Source organism: Athene noctua, chromosome 7 (assembly GCF_965140245.1).
Source record: "Athene noctua chromosome 7, bAthNoc1.hap1.1, whole genome shotgun sequence".
Classification (NCBI taxonomy): domain Eukaryota; kingdom Metazoa; phylum Chordata; class Aves; order Strigiformes; family Strigidae; genus Athene; species Athene noctua.
Window position 1 is genome coordinate 14029263 of NC_134043.1, and position 23670 is coordinate 14052932.

At 42.6% G+C, this 23670-nt stretch overlaps 1 protein-coding gene across 1 annotated transcript in view; it reads right to left on the minus strand.

Annotated features, from left to right (window-relative positions):
- GLI2 (GLI family zinc finger 2) overlaps positions 1 to 23670 on the minus strand; it is a 195808-nt gene that overhangs the window by 138029 nt on the left and 34109 nt on the right. The window contains exon 2 of the mRNA XM_074911578.1: positions 7147 to 7309. Coding sequence (XP_074767679.1) covers positions 7147 to 7279 — 133 coding nt within the window. The 5' untranslated portion in view covers positions 7280 to 7309. The remainder of the gene's footprint in view (positions 1 to 7146; positions 7310 to 23670) is intronic.

Below are 23670 nucleotides of genomic sequence, written 5' to 3' on the forward strand. Positions count from 1 at the left end.
TAGTTTTGTCAGTGCTGGTGTAAAGCTGGAGCAGCCCTGGGAAGCAGCTCCCCTGGCTGTGTTGACACTTGGGTGTCGAGTTTGCCTCCAGCTTGAGAAGCCACGGGGTGAGATTTCAGTTCAGAGCAGGCAGTTAGGGCTTCAGACTGCTTATCAGGCTACGGACTGATGAACATGAATGAAAGGCTTTAAAGCATTTATCTAGTCCCACCTTGGTTTCTTGCTCTAACCCCACTCTGCAATTTTGGCCAAGTCAGGAAGACTGGAATTCGTCCACCTAACATTAGCCACCTCAAATCAGGCATGAAGCCCTCAAGGAAACAAAGCAGGCATCTTTATGATGTTATTTACTCTGCCCTAATGCAAAGGGATCCCAAACTAAATACCTAATATTTAGGCAGTCAACCTCAGACAAAACAAGTCCCATTCCTGGTCCCCCATGACTGCAGCAGGCTCAAATGTCATGGTTAATGGATGATGTTGGGAGAATTAATTTACAAAACCTGTGTAAATTCTCAGATGCTCAGGCAAAAAACTGCCAAAGATACTAAAAATGCAAACTATAAGGACATGCTGGCAGCACAGAGGAGATAGTCCAGGAAAGCATCATAATAAATACAATCCATTATCACCACTGGATTTTCTTACTCAACTATAAATGCCCAATCCACAATTAGGTAAGTTTAGCATCAGTTAAAAAGATTATATTTAGGTACCCTCTGAGAGGCACTTCACTGAAGTCTAAACTGGATCCACAGAAAGGAAGATATATCAGTACTTGCCAAAATAAGCTTTTGGAACTTACAAAATAATAGAAAGGTGGAAGCTATTATTATTACAACTATTAGTAAGTATAACAATAATAGACTCAAAAATACAAAGGTCTTTCAGGTGGTACTTAATGGCTGGGATCACCAGTACCAGAACCAGCCTGTGAAGAATACCTTTTTTCATTTTAAACCCATAAAAGCTTTTCAAATTGGCAATGCAATCCTTCAGTGTGGTTAGGGATGAGATTAAATTACTGTGTCTTCAAAGTATGTCGGCATCTGTAATAGGCTGAAATCGTTGGAACTTTTGGTATGACAGTTTGGGAGAGCTGTATACAATCAGTGAATGCTGGCTGACGTTATGAATCATAGAATCATTTAGGTTGGATAAGACCCTTAAGATCAAGTCCAACTGTAAAGTTGCTGCATCATCAAATGCTTTGGTGATATAGACTTTAGCATCATCTGTAAGGGCTACAAATGTAAACCAAAAAGTCTGTAAACATTACTGGTTAATCACTCTGAGGTTGCACCTTTGCCCACAGGTCTGGTTACCACACAAAGGAAACTAGGGGCTCAGGAAAGGTGTTTCCCCCATGAGGAAAAAACACTCAAGCAGCCAAGCAGTCACCTCCAATCCCTTGATTAAGCAAAGTATTACCTGACAAAGATGTGTTGCTGATTATTTTAAAGAAGAGACTAGAGACCCTCAGCACTGCAAGCCATACACAGACAGAGGAGAAAGGGCAGGAAGAAGAAAAGATGTGCTTTTCTGGCACAGTTTGTCGCAATCTTAACTACCAAAATTATATCACATATAGCTGAAGAAATAAACTTGCTGCTCCCAGAGTGCTCTCCACCCTGTCCGCACACCAGATACTGCTCATTGAACATTAAAATGGTGCAGCATGGCTTTAACTTCATCCATCTCTACACAGATCCTTCTAAACTATCCCAAAGAGCAGGTGTCAGGCAGCCAGCGTGATTCAAAGCTGGCAACTAGTCATGATCCTTAATAATCCTGCAACTGAGGAACAGCCTCGGTCTTGCACCAATCTGAGCATCTGAGCCCTCCAGCTGCCCAAAGGGACACAAGTGGATACACAAGAAACCTGTATGCAATCTAGCCATACAGAAGGGCTATGGTAGCAAGGAAATCCACTTTAAGACTCACCAGAATTACTTTTACTTAAGACTGATGGAAAAGTTCAGGGAAGAAATGTGATTCTTGATGGCTATTGCTCTTACAGCAGTGTTGCACTGAAGCCTTACCCAAGGTGTGGGCCACTGAGCCATATGCAGTAGACACACGCTAGAGACAGTGGCTGTCGGGAGAATTTCACGGTCTAAATTACCAGATTTTCCTATCATTCAGTTTTAAACCACTTACCCCCTTCCATTCTGGAGCCAACCCAGGCTTTTCTGTTAACCACGAATCTCAATGTTTTAAGTTTTATACAGCAAAGCAATACAGGGCAGGGAAGCTAAGAATGTGCATGTACTGGTTATATTCCTTTTCCTGGAAAATGTTTACAACTGAATGAAAAACATTCTTTGGAGAAGATCCCTGCCCCTCTAGGGTGGACAGAGGAGATGACTTCATTGGGGCTGTTCTCCTTCTAATTTGTCTGAGTCTCAGGCCACACAAACTATATATTTTTTCAGTGCGCTGAGGTCTGCTGGGATGCTGGCATTTCCTCCTCCTCATTTACATGGTCTTCCCATAATCCAGCACTGAGAGAAGCTGAACTGCGCAAGGACTCCCTGCCAACGCCACTCAGGGCTTGCTTACAGAAGACCTCTGGAGAGCAATGGGAGGTGCTCCCTGCCCTTCTCCTCTGCCTATGAAAGGGCTGAGTGTGCTACTTCTGCAGCACTGAACATTCCCACTAGCCCATAAATCAAGTGACCAAACTCCGTCCTGATCTCTGATCCACTGCAGAAAAGCCCCACGCTCTGCCCTTACAGCATATGCAGGGCGAGGAGTTGTATTTCATCAGCTGAAGGCTTAATATCAGAGGAGAGTCCTTGCCTCCTGGAAAAAAAGCGTAGCCAGAGTCTTACTGGTTCTGCAGCTTGGTTTCCCCATGTTTACACCAAATGACTTGTTGAACTTCATTATATACAAAGTATTTCCATAGATCAGAGGCAGGGAGACCTGTGAAGCTAACATAAAATAAATTACCACCCCGTGATAAATGGTTCTATTAGCAATCCAGATTGTTAAACTCAGATACAACAGGATGAAGGCAGCACTGCCCCATTCATTCTCCCTCCGGCAGATACTGAGTTGTAAATAGGTTATTTTGTGTGTAAATAACACATTAAAACTCAGCATTAGCCGTGTCTTTTGATAGAGAGGAAATTGTTCCAAATAAATAATCTCGGACAGGAATGTAAAATAAGCCAGATTTAATAGTGCATGCCTGCTGCAGCCGTGTTAAACATGACTAAAATGATAAACCCCAGAATATACTAATAGTAAACTATGCTCTGACATCAAAGTAATGAGGCTATATTTTTACCCAGCTTTAGAAATGCTAAAATTAGTCTTGACAGAGCCAGACATCAGAAAAATGTTTCAAACATAAACACCATCAATTTGGAAACTTGGTGTTTGTGTCATATGGAGGGTGGGGTGGAGAGGGAAAGGTGCATTCTGGGCCTTGTTAAAGTCAGGCAGTTAGCATTTAGGAGAATTTGTATTTAATTTTTATTACAAGATGAGAAACCCATCTTCCTAAATATCTCTGCCTTTGAATGAGTGGCTGATTTAAATTTCTTTTCCAGCCACACGCCTGGGCTTCCTCATGTGTGCTGATACGGAGGATGTCGCAGTGCTAGCCTGGAGGACACAACTCAGTCTCATACGGTGCTCTGCTCCAAAGTCTCCTACCCTATTCAGCAACATGCACTTTTGCATTCAGCAAAAGGGTTTTCTAAACATGAAGTGTTATGAACTGCCCTTCCAGAAGTGGAGGCACTGAAAGTGAGCGGCTCTTCTGCAGATTTGACTAGTCTACAGCTCCAACACACTGTCATTAAAACCAGTTTCCATCTCTGTCACATACACACATGTGCACCTACTGAAACAGAAGAGAGGAGATGTGACTCCTTGGCTGGCATGATTTATGGAAAAATAGAAAATTAGGAGAGATTTCCCTGATGTCATTTTTGTGAGGCCAATTTCTGAACATCTGATCAATGAGTTACTATAAAAAAATGTCACAGAAGATCTCTAAAATGGCAGCTTCGGTAGACTAAAAATATGAAATGCAGATTGTTAGTACAAAAGGACTCTTCTCCACTGACAGCATCAACAATACCAGTCTCTTTTCCTACAGCCATAATTTAATTTGTTCAAGCCTGAAAACATTCAAGAAAAATATCCAAAGAAACAGAACTAGAAATGGAAACTGGATGTATTATTACCTTAAAATAATATAGTCTAAATAATAATATAATAAAATAGTTATTCTTCAATTATTTAACTAATAATCAGTTTATTGCTTCAATTACCTTAATTATAACTAAAACCTTATGAATCTATTCATTTCTACAAGGGAAAAAGAAAACCTTATGATCTGAGAAACATGCTATGTTGGCACTCCATCTGTGTGACTCAGTAGAATAAAGGAGAAGAAATGTGTTGCAAATTACATTTGTTTGGCTCTGGAGAGCAGCTTGGTGATCTGCAGTGCTAGCTGAGCCTTGCTGCCACTTTCTCACATGCTAGTACAAAGAGTAAAACCTCTACAATAAATAAAATCAAGAGTTTGTTTTGGATGAGAATAAAAACTTGTTCGTATGGCCCCAAAGCAGGGTGGAGAGCCCAGAGGCCCTCCCTTTAAAGCTGTTCTCCTCCTCAAACTGAACGTCGTGATTAATCTCCATGCCTCGTTTGCTTTCTTCTGTAAGAATATGAGCACAGATATGTATATTTCTGGCCTGTTATGAGTAATTACACTACTTTAGTGAATCAAATATTTTGTATTACCATGCATACCACATAAGTACAGTCTCATCGCTACCCACCCTTTTAGTTATCATCTGCTAAATCACACCTTGCAGTTAACTGATGCTAGAAGATGACTTTGTATTAATTTTTCTACTTACAAGCATATCCACCGTGCTGCTCCCTTTCAGAAACATGTATTATGTCTAGCCAGAATTCAAAGGAAAGCCCTCCAAACCACAAGAGCACGTGCATCACCTGCAGAGTCCCAGGGTCGGTGTCCGATCACACACTGCTTCACTGCTAGCTATTTTCGGTCATTTATGAGCACTTCTCTTCACAGCATGACATAGATTTCACTCTTTACATCTCATTACACGATGCTTTCATCACAATTCTCCTGACATCTTCAAACAATCCTCCACTTACTTCTCCACTTCCTCTTAATAAAAGGAGAAATATTGAGCCCATAAATCATTCTTTCCAAAAGCAAGAGCACACTGCTAACAGGGCATATAACACGGGACGCTTAAGAACTAATCAAGTCTCCAGGGGTGCCAAATGGGCCAACGGACACTCCACCTTGGGGGCATCCTCATTTCCATTGCATCTCTGGAAATTCAGTGACTGCTTCCTCGGTGGAAGCACTCCCAAGACAGGGGGGGAGGTGGTGTTTATTCATAACACCACATCTACAAGTTCTGAAATTTAGCACATGACTTTGCTGGAGCCTATCAGCCCTTTGGATCTGCCAGTCACTGAGATGATGCCTCAAGTGGGCTGCCTCAGTGGTTCCTACAGCTTGTGCTGGTTTAATGGGGATTAAAATCTGCTGGGGGAAGGCAAACTTCATGTTGCTGTCTCTGCCTTTCCCCTATTTCTGCCACCTGGCAAGCCTTCCTTTCTGCCACTTTGCATAGTGCTCACAAGGAACATTCACCCATTCAGCAGCATAAAATTGTGTTTCCTTCCAAACAACTCTGTGTAAAAGATTTTCTAGTTCTTTTTAAGAAAAACTTTCCTTTGGCTATCAAAAGCTAACAAAATTTATCAAACACATGAATTAATCTGATTATAATCTAGCAGCTGCTACCTTTTTCTGTACATTGGAATTTTCCCCAGTCAACGTGGAAGTGAAAACTGAGTAACAAAAGTGTTGAAAAGGAAGGATAGATAAAGCAGATTTAGGCAATTTGGGCTGGAAACTATCTTCAAAACTCAGCCAACAGAAAACAGAAACTCTCCAGCCGAGCTGTGTAAGAAACAGAAGAGCCCGCAGAGGAGTCGTGCTGCTCTCCTGGAGTGATGAGAAACTGTCCTGCAGTGAAGGAAAGGGAGGGGAAGGGTTCATTTTGAGGTAGACTCCAACTTGCAATAAGGTATACTTTAAAGAAGGAAAAAAAAAAAAGCTGCCTGCAAAGTTTACACAGCTGGAACGTCTCGTCACATTTGAGCTGGTGCCGTCCCTTATAAGTTTGTCTCCTTATGCCCTGTCCAGAAAGGACACCCAGTCCAAGTCCCCCAGCAAGGGCAGTGTGGTGCCTCCCTGGCGGACACAGCCTTGCCCACAGCTGGAGCCACCATGAAGGGCCCTGCCACCAATCTGGAGATCCATGTGTGCCAGAGAAGGATGTGTTTTCTGGGGCTGCATTTTGCCTGCCACAGAAGGTGAGAGGAGCAACACGCTTGCACGTCACCCCAGTCACCACCGCTACACCCACCAAAAATGACCCCATGATCACACGTGTCCACAAGAGCTTCCCAGTTGATTTCAACACCAGCAGGATGAAAATCTTGCCAAAAATACTGACAGAAAAAGAAATCAGGACCTGAGCTATTTCTGATGTTAACAGGAACGGCACAATTAGGGGGGTTTCTTTGTGAACCTTCTTGGGATTGGGGCTGGACAATTCCAAATTCCTCCCTAACCATGAAATCCCATCAGCAATGACTAAAGATGGTGTGGTCTGTTTAACTCATTAGCAGGATCGTAGCTGGCACACAGCACCCCCTCCACAACCATGATAATAGGGTGCTCCCCAGCTTCAGCCAGTCTCGCCAGCCACCCTTTAACTCCTCTGTGGAGGAGCAGCAGGCACCATGCTGCCTACACCACGCTGTATCGGTTGGTCAGTGGCAAGAAGCGATGGGATGCCTCAACTCTGACAGCCACCTCTCATCACCTGTCCTTCTCCTTCACCCCAGCTGAATTTGCTGGGAGTGGCGGTGACTCATCACGGTGCAGTGATGTTTGGACGCCACACAGTGACACAGCTTCCCACTCCTGTGACCTCCAGTGGCCAAGAACCCCAATAAACTCAGCATGTTCACAGGAGGACAGATGCCACCGTACTTATTAAATTCTTACAGTCTAATGAAAAACACCCCTGCTGCTTTCAAATTGTGGAAAACATAAAGTACCTCCTTGTGCCACTGCTGCTCCTGCAGCTGCTAAAGGAGTGGGCTTCTTCCCGGTCTCCGTAAAGCCATTCCCCTCCAGAACTGCACTTTTCCCTTCTTTTTTCCCAGCAGCAGTTGAAGCAGAAGTTTCCATCTTAGACGTGCATCTTCCAGCTCAGCAACCCTACAGGACATAAAACAAAACCAGATTCTTGTCAACACTCACAAAACAGGCAAAATCAGCTCCATGAGGAAGCAGCCGATGGTTCAGCAAGGCTCCTAAGTAAATGATGAGCAGCAAGTATTTCCTGGGTTTCTAACTCTAGGAGTGCAGCTGGTACAGCAGTCATAGGCAAAAAGGGCACAACCCTGCAAAGGGATGGGTATTTTCACATCCTGCTGGCTTCAGGCCATTGAAGACCTAAAAGCATCAGGACCAAAATACGTTTTTTCCCCCTCTTAAACTTTGGCAACATAATAAAATTTTCTGGTCCAAAAGGCTTTCCAGGATTACAAGACAGGTAAGATGCAAAAATTTAGCACCTATAAAACCAGTTTGTCCATCCTATACATGACCTAGTCCATCACAACAGAAAACTGAGTCAGCTAAAATCTTCCAATAAAAATACAGATAAAAAATACATTTAAGGTTGTTCTTTTCTCTTCCCCCATTGGTGCTTATTCTGTATGCTGGTTCTGAACCAGTGCCCTGACCAGAACATTTCAACAGTGCTTACAGGTAAGCCACAGCAGATCTGCCACATCCCATCCAGCTCTCACTGGTGAGGACTAACTGATTCCTCTCTAACACAACCAAGTTGTTCTGTCTTGAGTGGTCACATCTGAAAATCAGCTACGGCTTTACCCCCATTACAAATGTTGAATTAAGTGCTAGTGAAAGTTCCATGAAACAAGAACATAGCAAAGCACAAATAACCTGTTTTAACTTACGTTTTTAAATAACAGCCCCTGAACTTTTTGTTGGCTTGATCATTTGTTCTGCATGACTCGAACTTAACTGATCTCCCAAAAGCAAACATGGGTTTCCCAAATTTAACATAAAAATGGGGCTTCTCTTAAATGAGGAGGAATGCTTCATTTCTGACTGCAAATACTTTTGTTCACCTTGTTTTAGCTTGTTTTATTTCAAATGTCTCCACGTGACTCCTGTTTTCACAGAACCCACCTGGCACTACCATCCTCAGGCTGGTCTTGGGAAAACCCACTGCTAATTCCTCCTTTCCTTTCTGATTTTAATGCAGATCTGCAATTTTTCACATGCAAATGTTTAGATGCAAATTTTTCAGCTCCTGTGATACTCTGGAGCACACTGGCTGTTTACCTTACTGGAATTAATGGGATCAGCCAAAAAACGTCTGGGAAACCAGAAAACTTTTTTGTGTGTGCAGGTAGTTTTACTGTCATTGTGCCAGCTCAAACTTCCCTCCCTTCACTCTAGACGATTAACTGATTCCTGAACATCTTGGATTAAAAAGTTGACTCCCCTAAAAACTTTAAAGTACATAAAGATTTCTAGAACTCTCATGCATGATCTGTAGCTTTTTACCCTTTAGTTGTTCATGACCCTGGTGTAAGCACTTCATTTTGTGACTGCTTTGTTTTTACCTCTCTGTTTTTACCTATTTTGCTGGTTTTCAAGCAGTTTTTGTGCTGTAACTTAAGGACAGACCAGCAGGAATGCAAAGACCCTCTTTCCGTGCTACACGATGAACTCCATGGCTCAGAGCAGACAGCACATGGCCCCGTGCTCCCAGACTCCCTCTGCCACTGGAGATCCTCTCTATTGCAACACTGTTCAAGACAGGCTGTCCTAAGCCACTTCCTCTTCTCTGCTACTTTAAAATTTTCCTCTAGATATTGAGCCACCCTCACTGGCACCCCAGAGGACCTGGCATGTGGTGGATGTCATCCTCTAGCATTGTCACCACTGCCTGGGCTCCAGGAGAATGGTGGCCCACCGAGTGGCTGTGTGCTGCAGACCGAGCAGCTTATCCCAGGAGCCTTCAGGCACGGCTCGCATTAATGGGACAACTAAATGATGGATCTGCGGTCACAATTTGCAGCTGTAAACAGCGAAGCTTGCATTGGAAATGACAGGACCCACAATTACAGGCTTTACTGATGACACAAGGCTCCAGTGAATACTGAGGTGGCCCCTCGAGGTCCTGCCCCGGCATGTGCTGGGCTTGATGGCAAACATGGGATGGGTTCCTGGGGGCCAGAACTTCACAGCAGTTTAATCCAGAAATCAGCTTGGATTACAGACCACGTATGAAATAAATACACTCAAACTGAAGGAGTATTTGACCTAGGTCTGACAGCCTGGGCTTCTGTTCGTTAAGCAAATAAACTTCAGAGGCTATATTACTAGCCCCCCACCTGTTTCTTCTTAGTCCCTCCTTTCAAGGCTTTGCACTTTTGTTTGAAACCAGATGCCCGCCCTCACACCCCTCCAGGCCTCCTCCCTTCCCGCTTACCCTGACCCTCGGGGCAGCCTGACCATGAGGGAGCTTCCTTGGGGGGCTGCAGGCGGCAGAGCACCACAGCCAGGGAAGGCAGGGAAGAAACTAGTAATTGAAATGGCTCTCCTGTGAAACCTGCAGGTTAGAGCCATGCTTTTTTCCAGAGAGGTGCCTGAAGGGAGATCTCTAAATCCTTTCCACAGACCCCTCAGTAGCGACTCAGTTTTTCAGATGTGTCATTTATCCTGCTGGAATTTGACAGAGATCAGGCCCTTATTTGAAAATCTGGCCTTTGTAGTTGTTTGCTCTCTTTTCAGAAGAATTATGAATTTAAAGAAAAATAAAATCAAGTGTTTCTAATAAATGGCTGTATTAAACAGGTAAATCCTTCTCAAATAGTGGATTAGAGAAAAAAAAAAAAAAAAAGAATGCCACTACTCTAATCTTACAGGATTTAGAGTAATAAGTCTATAATTATTTTCACTTTGTAAAAGGTGCTTGGGGCAAAGCAGGCTGGATGTGAGGCTCCAAGCTTTTCCCCAACTCAGCAGTGACCAAAAGTCATTCTCCTTCCACAGCCACCCGTAACCAGCGCTGACCAGCCCCGCCCAGCAGGCCACAAGCACCCTCCCTGGTCAGATCCTGCCCTGCTCAGCATCTCTGCCCACAGACCGCACAGAGACCAGAAAATCAAGAAGCACCAACACTGATTTCATATTCTACCTCCTGAGGTTTCATGAGCAATGGCTAAGAGTTGGTGACCAGCAGACCCCCCGCGCTGTGCTTTGGTGCAGTGACCAGGACACAGCACCGAGCTCTGGAGATTTAGGTTCCCATCTTGGTTCCTCTGTGTTCCTGGGCAAAAAGCTTAACCTCTCACACAGCTGGTTTCCACAGCTGTAAAATAGGAAATAGTACTTTGCCCTATTTGCAAAGTGCTTTGAGATCCTCAGAGGCACAAGGCTATGGAAGTATTTTTATTACCAGTATAAGAAGATATATTGATAGAGGCAGTCAATCCCCACCATCCAGGAGCACAACATTCATTTTTTAAGCAATACATAGTTTGCCTTCTGTTCAATGCTAAACTTTTTCCGCTGCTCTGTGCCACACAGAATTTATAAATTCAATGACAGATTAATCTTAGCAGTGAGCCATTTGGCATGAAAAAGGGTTTCACAGGGAGCCTGCTTTTTCCTGTAAAGAGCATGCATTTAGGAGTGACTATATGGAGAAAGACCCTGTGCACTTATTCAAGCACAAGTCTCTGCCCTCCGTCATTACTCAGAATTAGAAACCCAGAATGGATTACTCAGATTGTTCCTAAGGTTTGTAGCTTTCTCTGCAGGAGGAGGGTTGGGTAATTGATTTTGACACTAATACCAGCACTATTCATATGCCCTGTAATATAATTCTGCAGACACTAAAAAGGCAGCCATCTGAGATCTGAACAAGGAAAGTGCTATATGATTTGCCCTAGACAACCCCAGCTATTTTAACAGCTGTGTTGTATATTAAAAGGGAGAAATCCCAACAGAATTAAAAACAACAAAGTCACATTTGCCTTTGAGGGAAAACAAGAAGCTGTAAACTTTCCTAATAAAACAATCCCTCCTGCTAAGTGCTCAAGGAATGGCTGAAAGTGCTGTCCCAAAATGCTTGTCTCTTTTGGAGGGCATCAGCCTAAGGAGGACTGCCAGCAAACTTGGGAATAAACAGATACTCATCAGCCATACCCCCCCACACACCCTTTTCTTGAAAAGGCATTATTTACTTCTTAAGGATTTTTCTTTCATCAGGAAACCCCCTTCTCCTCCCCTAGACAGAGCAGAAAACATATTTCTGCCCCTCAAGCTTTTCTGTGAAAGATAAATCACCAACTTTGGCCACCTCTCCTCAAAGCTAAGTAGCAGCACAGGAGAGAGCGAGCCTTTCTGCCAGAGGACAGGCATCACTGGTGACGCTGTGACACGGGTGCAATCCTTCAGAAGCCACCACAGCTGTTCAATGCCACCTTCATGTCTGGCAGCCCCACAGGGCAGCAGAAAAGGGTTTCCAAAGGAGGCTTCCATCAGCCATGCTGCTTTTGTGAATATTTTGGGCTTGCTCAGACCAATGTTTACCCTCTCCTTCATTTTAAGTCCATCTCTACCTGACCTCCCTATGCACAGCCCCAGCAGTCCCAGTGAGGTGCCATCACCCCCAAGGGGACACAATGTGGGTGTGTTGGCTGCTGACACCGGCACCACCTCCACCCCAGCACAACCAGGACAAAGCCCCACTGCTGCTGGCTCCTGGCGTGACCGATGGGAGCTGGGATAACCGAGTGCAGCCTTTGCACAGCTGTCGCCAGGTTTGTCCTCATGCACCCACAGGGAGATATTTTCTGTTCTGCCACATCACCTTCCCACATAGGTACAATACCACATTTGATAAGCATTTCCTGGCATACTATTTTAGTTAAGATAAACAAAGAGATACCGCCACCATCTCTTCTTTTGCAGTGGACTCTCATACAGCTAAAGCCTTACGAACACACAATATCCTTATGAAATTCAGTGTGAGCCAACAGCTTTGAACACTGGCTTAATACAGTGGCTGCTGTGATCCTTTTCAGCCTCCCAGGGTTTGAGCCAAATTATGTTCTCAATTACACGGAAGTAGCAGCAGTTAACCCAGTGAAGTCACAGGCTCTATACCACTGCAAAACTTGACCCCTCTATTTTCTTTTTTATCAGCAACAGCTTCAAATTACTAGAGAAAGTTTTTTCTGTACACATGCCACTACTAAATGTTGGGACTATCCAAACACGCTGTCTGTTGCTGAAGGATCTACAAGTGTTTACAGAATATCAATCTCAGGTAAAAGCAGCATAAATATTAACTCAGAACTAATCACTTTTGGAGTCCTTTTGACACAAGGTTTCCCATCTTAACACTTCTTAGGAATGGTCTGCTGGGCCAGTCCTATAGGGTTGATTACACATGGAAATTAGAGCTGTATGTTGGGGTGTGCACGTGTAGAGCAGTAGCTGTCTGTAGGCCCCTGGTGCCCCTTGCAAGTTCGAGAAAGCTTCTGTGGTGGGTCCCTACAAGCTTCTGGGAGACATTATGGGGAGAGAGGAAAGGAAGCAGAAACAACCCCATGCTGACAGAAGTGGTGTTAGGAGGGCACAGAGCTGCTCAAGGCTTCTTCTGTTTTCCTACCCCCTTTCCCAACTTCTGCTTAAAGAGCAACACCAGGCTGCCAAAGGGAGGGAGGAGGGAGCTATGCTGGCTTTCAGCAAAGAAGATGGAAAGACATGCAAGTTCTGCCCAGCCACCCCCAAATATAGGCTAAAATTGCTAAGAAAGCTGAGCGTAAGGCTTCACCAAAAAGTTCCGGCTCGTGGCAAAAGTTGTATCACTCAAAAAAATGAAGAGGAAAAAAAAGACAAAAAACCTAGGAGAGTTGGCAACACTGCAATAGTTATACACGTTCTGGAATGTACAAAGACTGAAATCAGAGACTTAGCATCTCTTTTGAACTTCAAAAACAACAAGTCTCTTCAAATCACTCTGTTAATTGGCTTTAAATTAGAGTTCTAAGTTTAATGAACAAATCTTTTGCGTACGGCATGAAACGGATATGCTTCTAGATTAACTTCCTGATCAACACCATCTGCCATTTCCATATGGCAACAGCAAACCAAAAGCATGAGGAAGAAGTCACTCTTGCCTTACTGTGAGGGGTCAAAGTGCACCCAGGACTGCCTGGTGCTTGGCAGGGTTTCTCTGTAATGCAATTACTTCAGAACATCACCTCCAACCAGCTCCAAAAGACACAGGGATATTCCAGACACCAATGAGTACCACTCTGCTCAGGGAAGTAAGGAAAGGAGGCAAAATATGGAAAAATGCATGATGGGAAGGAGGCATGAGGGAAGGAGAGATGTTTACAAGGATGATTAGTCAGATGTAGAAAGATCAGGGTTGTCCTGAAGATATACAAGAGCCTGGAAGACAAAGAAATAAAGGGAAAGAGGGATGACCTTACAGACTAGAGTAGGTAAGACCTTTCTGAAGAATATGAGTGAATGGAGGTACAGGCAAAAGGTAGTCAATGGCAAATCATGTGGAGAGAGAAGAGAGTAGCATGGGAAAGAGAAAAAAAGAGGCTGAAAATAGACATGGTACCATGGGAGAGGGAAATACATAGTCCTGCTGGGGCAGGGGAAGACACAGCATGACATCTAGCATGGCAGGGACAGGGCAAGGAAGCATGGCACAAGGGAAAGAGAGACAGAAAACATTCTGGGAACTTGCAGACAAACAAAATGGAGAGATGCAAGGGTCTCTGATGGAACAAATATAACCTGCAAACAGCTTCAAGAAATGCAGCTCTCCAGTGTGCTCTGTCACTCTCTGTAGCTGGAGTACCGAGACACAAGGATACAATCCACTGCTTCACATGGTGCCAGGCATATGAAAGGAAACAATGTCAGATACACCTCAGAAAAAATGCCAAGTGCTGTCCCTCCTTACACTGACCACAGTGGCCTTCCACCTATATCAAACAAGGCCAGTGGATTTAGTGGTGGTGGTCAGAAATGATCACCGTATTGAAGGTCTTCAAGTACTCAGCTACCTGTTCCAGAATTGGCATTCTCCAGCTGGGTGCTCCTTGGAGATCTTCCAGTGGGGGACAGAGAGTAATGGGCCCTGGACAGCAAGGGTGCAATGCTGGTGTCTGCAGAGCAGCATCCAGCACCCCCTGGGACCCCTGGTCCTGAGCAGGGCTAACAGATGTGGCACAGGACCTATGGGAGACACTCATCCTTCAGGAACGTCAATGAGAGGCCAGGCTATCCTAGAATACCTCATGGCACCAGATGACAACACTGAGGCCACTGAACTGAAACATAAATGGTTTTCCCTTTCTAAAGCCATTTACTTTCTGGGCTGTGGTTATTTGAAAGGAGATGATATTATACAAAGGAACTCACCTTTCACCGGTTCTTTGGGTTTAGCCTGCTGTTCATATTTTTCATGAACACTAGTATCACTTTAACGTTGCTGCTTCCTTACAAATAAGACCAATTTATAAAATATCAGATAAATTTGAATCATTTCTCCACTTCAAGTATATTTTTAAGTTGCCAACCTTAGAGCCTTGAACAAAAATTATCTTTCAGATGCAGCGTTATAAACAATTACAATACATCATCAAAACATACGAGCAGACATAAAAGCTCAAAGCCAGACACAGATTCGGCACTGGTCCATGCTGAGACATGCAGGTTGGGGTGCATGACTTTCCCTCCTGTCTCTCAGAAGTTATCTTTGTTTCTTACTTTGGAAGAGCTGAAGATGGAAGAGTGGGGGCTGGAGGGAAGAGCCTCTTGTGGTGGAACAGGAAAACAAAGTCATGCTCGTAGGTTTACAAAGCCAATCCTGCGTGTCTTATCATGAGAAAATTTTTACTCTGCGAATTCCAACATGCAAAAAACTGTCGAAGATAATCGAGATACTCCTGCATTCAGGCTCTGTGTTAACATGCTGCAAAAATATGGGAGGATGCCACCAGGTAAACAGAAATTGCTCAAAAGTGATGTGTCACCACTATAACTGTCCATGAATCTTCCCTTGTTTTTTGTTTATTTGTTTATTTCTGTTGTAAGGGTGAGAGAACTTTGTCAAGAGTTATCTAAGTTTGTTTTTTTTGATGTAAATCCAAAGAAGCTTTCAATTTCCTGTTACAGAATTTTCTGGGTGTTTTCCAAAAAGAAAAATAAAAAAAGAAAAATATTATCTATATGTGCACGCATACACATATTTAATGAAAAAGTACTGTTCTCATTTTAAGAAAACTTTGCACACTAGAACAGAAAAAAAAAAACAAAAACAAATAAAGAAAATTAAGAAACAAAAAAAACCCCTTCATCAAGTCTTCGTGCTCCAACAAGAGCAGAAACTGTTAATAACTAACATGTCAGATAAAACATCTGTGGTGGTTGGCAGATATACCAGGGTAGGTAACAGCTAAACATAGACTGTATCAAGACCAGGGTGGAAGACCAGCTATTAAAATGTTTACAACAAAATTAAGACACTAATTCCAAATCAGTAGTAATTAACCTATTGACTTTTCAGCATATTTATGAGTAAAAGATACTAAGAAAGTAAATTGCATGTACTGCAAGTGAAGAAACTCTGATTCTGAACAGAGATGTTCATGCAGTTTCCACAGAGTGGGTGAAGGTCAACACAGGAGATTTGGCTAAGAGGAAAAGAGATGCCTTGAAATTAGATTTGAAGGAGCTTTTGAGAAGCTGGAAGGGAATGTTTTGTTGCCTGGTGGTGACTGAAGCAGAATCCTCTCAGGGTTTCACTTCCGTGCTGCAGTAGTTTGGGCACTTTCAACTCTCATGAATGAAACCCCAAATACAAACCACATGCAGTGAAGTTTAATGGGTTTGCTTTATGTAAGGGTGGGATGAGTAATATTGTCTTGTAGTGACTAGTCCATCCAGATGACATTGAACAGCCTCCAAATCTTGGATAAGAAAACCCTCATTTGGCTCAAGGAAGGAAAACCCTTATTTTGAGCAATGAAAGATAAAGGACTGCATCCTTGCAAAAATCCCTATAGCAACTGGGTTCTTTCAGAACATGTTTCATTACAAAATTTTGGTTTATTTTTAAACATTCCAGTTCACTTCATCAGCCTATTGAATCCTCCCTCCGGAGGCACACGTGTAAGTATGTAGAAGAGAGAAGCCTGGGAAGGAAACAAGACTGTAATTAAAAACAAAAAAGCAACACTTCAATTGGCTCGTTTTTCTCTGCTGAACACATACACCACACAAGCTGCTCTTCCACACTGGGTAGAAACACATATTGTCTTTATAAGACTACAGTTGCCAGCTGAAGGCAGGATGCAGACCACATAAAATGGCTGGCAGTTCATAAACGGGAGAATGGAATAAAATTCATCCAGATGGGAATGGGAGAAGAGTTTCTGACAGGATCATAGAGTATTTGGGGTTGGAATGGACCTATGGAGGTCATCGAGTCCAGCCTCATGCTCACAAGTAACAGAGCATTTGCAAACCCCAGAACTGTTGAAGTGTCTGACAGTCAGTGTAGTAGGAGAGGTCAGAGTTTTATAGAGACATACCCATGAACCACAACACAGCCTAGTCTGAAAGGACACAAGCACACCAGTGAAGAAACATTTAAGAACGACCAAGAGTCCTTGAAAGGAACTTTATATGAGGAAGAATGAAATTAATACTCTGAACAGTGCTCATGTCTGCAAGCTCTGACTTGGTACAGGGCTATATATGATTCCAAAAATCAACAGTTAAATAAACAGTGAAAAGCAGCCCCCTAGTTTTCATCAGTGCAGGTCCATCTTCTACAGAGAAGAGACACTGTACAACGTGGCTGGCTGTCATTTCAGTAGAAGGGAATAAGTCTTTCAGGAGACAGGCTAAAGTATTCAGGAGGGTATTAAGCTAATGACAAAAGACAAGGGTGAAAATGAGCACTCATTTAGCCAGAAATCAAGATGTCAAGATTAAAATTAATCAAGGTACCAAGGGACTCCAAAGAGAAGAGATTCCTTAATTGTGTAGACTCTAATGCTGTGAACCTGAATAATAAACAAGAAGTGGAATAGCTCATTTAATACACAAATTAGTCTTGACCAGTGTTACTGAATCTGGTGGAAACATTCATATGATTGGAGAGCTACAATCATTTTTCCAGTGCCTGGAAACAAATAGAGAGTCATGAAGTTTGTCAGTGATAAATGACTGCGGACTCAGTAAATATCATCTGATTGCTTTGTACCAGTGACCTGCTCTCTATCACTAGATGGGCTAGATACAAAGATTATATATTTTAAAGCAACCACTTACAAGGCCACACATCTAGAAAACAACTGATTAAAATGACGACTGTGTTCTAAGAAACACTGACTGGAGATGACTTGAAGTTTATGATGGGCAAACAGTGGCTGACAAGCTCTGTGGAGGTTGCCGCTATCCAAACTATTAAAGCAAAATGTGTTTGTCTATGGAGTATTTGGGAGGTTGTAATGTCTCTCTGTCTAACCCTGAATTGACTGTTAATGGAACATTATGCCCAGCTCTGGTGTCCACAGTTCAAGCAGAAAGATTAAAATTGCAAAGGTTCCAGAGTTATCCATAAGAAAAACGAGAGAGAATTCAGAAGAAAGGCGCTTGCAGGATGACTTGATCAGTAAAATTAATATATATAATCAACAAAAATTTGATAACAGATGTTTTTTGATCCAGAGGTAAGGGACATTATAGGAGTCCATGGCTAAACCAATTACAGTTACCTAATATTAATTACTAAGACTAAGAGCTAGAAGTTTTAACTAGAGAAATTTGGATTAGAAACAAGGCTCCCAGTTTCAACAGGAAAGAGAACTGGATTCAGGCTGGTGACAGACTCTCTAGCACTGCAGAACTGACATTTTGTTCAGATATTTTTCCAAAAGGTCTGCTATAGTTTAAGATTCATCACTGGACATAGGTGGGTTTAAGTACAGGAAAGTCCTCTGATGATAATATAAAGTTTGACTAGACCAGCACCTTGATCCTCTGTGATCTTATGCGCCTGTGTATCAGTGTGTTATAAATGGTTGGCTTGCCATATCTTCACAGATCAAAACATCTGCATTTTTCATTGATCTTACTATGCCTGTCTCTGTTTATAAGACAAAACTAACTTCTACATTCCAACTCCTTTTTTTTTTTTTTTGTGATAAGGACTTAGTAAGACTCAAGTAATAAACATCTCCCAGAACACTGATAAACTCCAAGGTATTTACGTCCCACCAATGGCAATGTTGCAGAGTATACATTCTTTTACTATGCAGTTATGTCTACCATGCTACAACTCTTTTGATGATTGAGACAAATATAAAACCGTTCACCAACAGAATATCATGCAATTTTTATTTGGTAACCTACAAAAACTGACTTGGTTTCTTGATCTGGCAAGTAGCTGCCAGCATCAAAAAAAGGAAAGCAATAACACTGTAAATTATTTCATTCTGTTGTTATAAAAGCTAAGAGGAAAACCTCCCTTCTCAACCCCAGCAATGGTGTCTCCACAGCCTACAGAAGACTGCATGTATGAGAAGGTCTGATCCTCCGCTGCCCTGCAGTATGTGTTTCACATACAAAACAAGCTGGGCTGACATGCCAGCACATCTCATGTCTACAGAACTTACGGGAACAAAACCCAGGCTAGCAGTAAACTTTTAGCAAATGTCGGCAGGTTGCTATGGCTCAGAGGAATGGTTCAGCAACCACGTTGTGTGTTTGCAACTGGGCAGCTGAAGCAAGCAAAGCAGAAGAACTGTTTTTGGTGATAACCACACCAGGGCACGAGCACTGGAAACTACATTCACTCTTGTTGGGTCCCCACAGTTATTTAGAGGCTATACCAGACTTTGGGGCACAGTGACTGATGTGACCACTAGACAACACACAAGAAAAAATAATGGTTTTTACTATTTCATTACATAAGACTCAAATCATTAAGGCTAGCCTGAGAAGACCCTGTAAATACTTCCTCCTTGTTTGTTTTTGTTCATTGATACTATCTTACTTAAGACGAAATGCAAAGGATCAATATAAATAGTTCAGTACAGAACCTTTTTACGGAAGCATGTGTATAGACACACGTATGTATATACACAGCTTTTTAGTACTGTTAGGACTAGTTATTATTTACCTTGTAGTTATTGTACATTATTTCTGCTGTATATTAATGCATGATAATTATATTCTATCTCTGTATCTTTGTTTCTGCACGCAAGCTTCTTGAGTTCTTCCTAGAGAAAACAGTCAAAACAAGATAAGATTCTTACCTCCCATCTACAACTCCCACCCTGCTCCTAAAGTTTCATCTGTTGTTCTCCTCTAACCACATCACTCCTCCACAACCATCTTCTAGACCACGTCACAGCCACTTTTCTTGCTCTGTTTTGCCCCTTCTCTCTTCTTTCTGCTCTTTTTCCTCACAAACACCATTTGCTTTGGTCTGCCTCTCTCTAAAAACAAAACCCTCTTGCGCCTGTGACTCTCATTCCATCTTCCTCCTTGTTCACAGCTAAACCGTATCAAATTCTTTGTACCCAGTTGCCTCTAGGATTTCTCTCCACTAAATCTTTCCTATATTTTACTCACAGATCAGACCCAATTTCCTCCAACCACACAGAAACCTCAGTCTGCCTCTCAAATGTCTTCTCACAGCAGTCTGGCCGTGGTTAGAAGGTGGCAAAGGATGCCAAATGCTGTAGAGGTGGATAGCATCTTGCTGTTACTCAAGTCTGAAACCTGGGGTGGTCCCTCAGGTTCCTCCAACCTCACTGTAAGATTCTGCCTCTAGGCCACCTTTGATTCCTGCTTCTTCCTTTTGCACAATGTCTCAGAGTTTGGCGCTTCCTTGAGCTTCCTGCCACTCACCTACACATCTGAACTCAAAACACCAGCCTCTAAGCCATTCATTTTCATTTACAGCAAGTTCCTTTACATTGGCTCTAATGAGTACAAAGCTGATTTCACAACCATTCAGAATGTGGGAGCAAAGAGCATTTTCCTAGCTTGTCACTTTGTTCCTGTCACTTTGCTTTACATCCTTTGATAGCATGCTCTTTTGTTTTGCCTCAACCATTGTCTCCTCTTTCAAAACCCTTCAAAGCCTACCACACTGTGCTTTCAATCTCATTGGCTTCAGGGAGACTTCAGCAAATGCATATGCACTTTCTCCAATCGGGGCCTAAATGTGCTCATTGAGTCAGTTTGGTCATACAGACCACAGATATCCATCCACTCCCAATCTCATTCATAATTCACCAATGAAACTACCGACTTGGTATGCCTTCTGTTTTATTACAGATCTCCAAAATGAGAATCAGATCCCCTTGGAAAATCAGGAACTAGTGAACATATCTGTTAGGATATCCACTGTTCTGATTTTAGGAGAAATACTAGGGTTCTTCAGTTTACTGTCTTTGCACTGTATTTTTCCTCAGGTAAGGGAATAATAATTTGCATAACTCATTTATTGTAACTCACTTGTCCCTACTAAAAGAAAGAGCATGTTTCTTATATCCCCTTGCTCTCTGCATAACACATAGTGTCAGGGCACCTCGACATTCAAAATTATACACTAGAAATACTGAAATACCTCTTCAAGTATACATCCTAATTGCTGTCATAACCTAGCACTTGACAGAAAAGCAAGTTAGGTTTTTCTCTACTGAAGAAGTTAAACACATGTTATCTCCCATCTCTACAGTCATTCATTTGAGCCCAAACTTTCACAGAAGCAAAGGCACAGGGATGGGGGGCATGTCCACACAATTTCTTGTCTTTAAAGTATGTCCACAGCTACCAAACATTTGGTACCATTTTGTCCCCTTGGGCTTTTCCCAGACTTTTGTGCATTGTAAGACAGTTCAACACACTTTCTATTTTGGAGCCAGTATCTCCACTACAAACTCAGATTTTCACAGATTTATTGCTAACATATAAAATGTTTATTAGAAAAACAGTTAAGAGAAAATGTACCTTTCAAAACCAAAAATTGTTGGCTATCCTCAAATCATGAGTGGCATACTGAGAAAACACTAGATGTCTTCCCTTAGCACTCTTGTAACTAAGGATCAGCCTTTGTTTGTGTGAATGTATCCAGGCAAATGCCTCCAGAGAAATGGACCTGAAGCATGCACAGGGTTGGCTTATCATCACTGCACCCCACCGAGATTTTTAGAGGAGAGGACTGGTAGCTGTGAACACTCATTAATGTTTAAGCCCTCCCTTTTGCTGGCCAGTGCAATGATACAAAACAGACCCAAAGCCACGTGGCTTCTGCCCTGTCTTTTGGTTGGGACTTGGTCACAACGACTCCATACTGTGTGTCTTGGAGAAAACTCTTCAAGCAGCCTTTCAGGTTATAGCCCTACAGCTACACAACTGCACCGGCAGCTAAAGGCATATTTCAGGACCGTGAGAATCAGCAATCAAAGGAATAAACCGTCAGTAACTCCAGCACCATATGCAAATTGCAGTGCATGTGAGACCTCAAAGCAAACAACATCATGTGTAAATAACTTCAGGGAAAACACACAGAGGAAGAGGTCTATTTGTTAGAGGAGTAAATGATTCCTGCCTCATCAGGTGCAATGGAGCAGCCCTCAAATCCCAGCACAGGCCCACTGGGGAGAAAGGGGGCTGGATGCACCATAGACCCACCCCACTAAGACACTGTGTCTTTGCCAAGGGTTGTGACTGTATTACCCATAACCACAAAAAATCTGTATATAATTAACTGCAGTACCTGCTCAGGAGGAGAGAAAATAAGTTACAACCTAATGAGAGAAGCGATAAAATAAAGGTGCAAAAAGTTTCCATTACTTCTAAAAAACCCAAGATGCAGTTTCCTGAAGTACCTATCCCTGCCACTGTGCAACAGTGCACAAGAAACCAAACAGACACCAAACAGAACTAATTACTGCCCAGCCTATTTTGCTATTGCCAAAGTTGAGTAGAAAATAAAGTCACAATGAAAAGCATGGTTTTTAAATGCAATTTTGCTTCCATGACAGTACATGAGGATAGACAGATGACCAGTCAGACAGCCTTTCATTCAAATCCATCTTAACCGAGAGTGAAATGGTTATGGAGGTACTTTTTTGCTATATATTCACTATAAAAGGAACCAAAATGACTACCTTCAAGAAGACACCAAAATTTATGAGGTGAACAGTATATGACAGTCCCACATATTCAACAAGAGAGTTTCGCTATACACCCATTTAACAAATTTAATCAAATTTCCTTTGGCAGAGACACCCCAATTGCCCTGTTGATCAGTCCTCTAGATCCACATCTTCCTAACCTCCTCTGATCACAGCAGCACACAGAACAATTGCCTTTCATACCATCCTTGGAAAATTTCTCTGTTGTGCCTTCCTCCAAAGGAGTTACACCATTCAACTAATTCTGCTCTGCAATATCAGTACTATTCCCCAACATCCTTAATAAATGCAAACACACACTTTTCCAGAGCTCTGTTCCCACAGCAGCTTAACTTTGCACTGATACGCGATACTGACAACCAGAAAGGTGCAATGGTTTCTAAAGAGTTACTCTATGCTAGCAGAGGAAATATGCACAACCAGGTACTTGCAGTCACTTTCCACATCTAGTTTTGACTTTTATTGGTCTTAGATCCTCTGAGGGATCAAAAAGTCTTACCTGTCCCTCCCTTGCACATTTGGTTGTCTGACCCACAAAATCCCTCTGCTGTATCTTCCAGTTTTAACTTTCACCTTAGATACGACCCTCGCTGAGAAAAAAAAAAATGCCTTCTGATTCTCCAGTTCTTCCCAATGCTTCCTGTTCTGCCAGTAAATCCCCCGTCTGATGCATCTCATCTTCTGTAGCCAGCTCCTTTGTTCTGTGGAGGGAGCATCACCGTTATGCACCCTCACAGGAGAGGCTAGAAAAATTCTCCTCGCAGCTGTCCCAAGAAGTTTCTACCTGTTTGGTGAACAATTGGAGTTTGAAGGTTGACGATGTGCCTCTCCGCAAACACCGAGTCATGCCACGGTGCAGCAATTATGTATTCTCACAGACTCACTCCCCAAATTGTCACAGCGCTGCCTAAGGACTGTCATGCTGCAACAGACAAATGGTCCCACTCATCCAACACCCTGTCTGACAGCAACCAGTGATGGATTCTTCAGACTAAAATACAAAAAGGTCATTTTCTTTGCCTGGTATTAGAGCAAGGTAGCACAGGGCAAGGAATTTTGCAAGCTGGGGCAGCAGATGATCTCTTTGTGCTATGCAAGGTGAAGTGAGAAACTGGGGGAGGAATCTCTGTCATAAGGCATGATCTTGTTCATTCATAGGCAGAAAGTACTTAAGAGATCCTCAGATCAAAGATGATATGGAAGCACAAATTATTATCATTAGGGCTTCTCTATATTTGAATGCTGTAAGCAGAAACACTATTACCTTTTCATAGA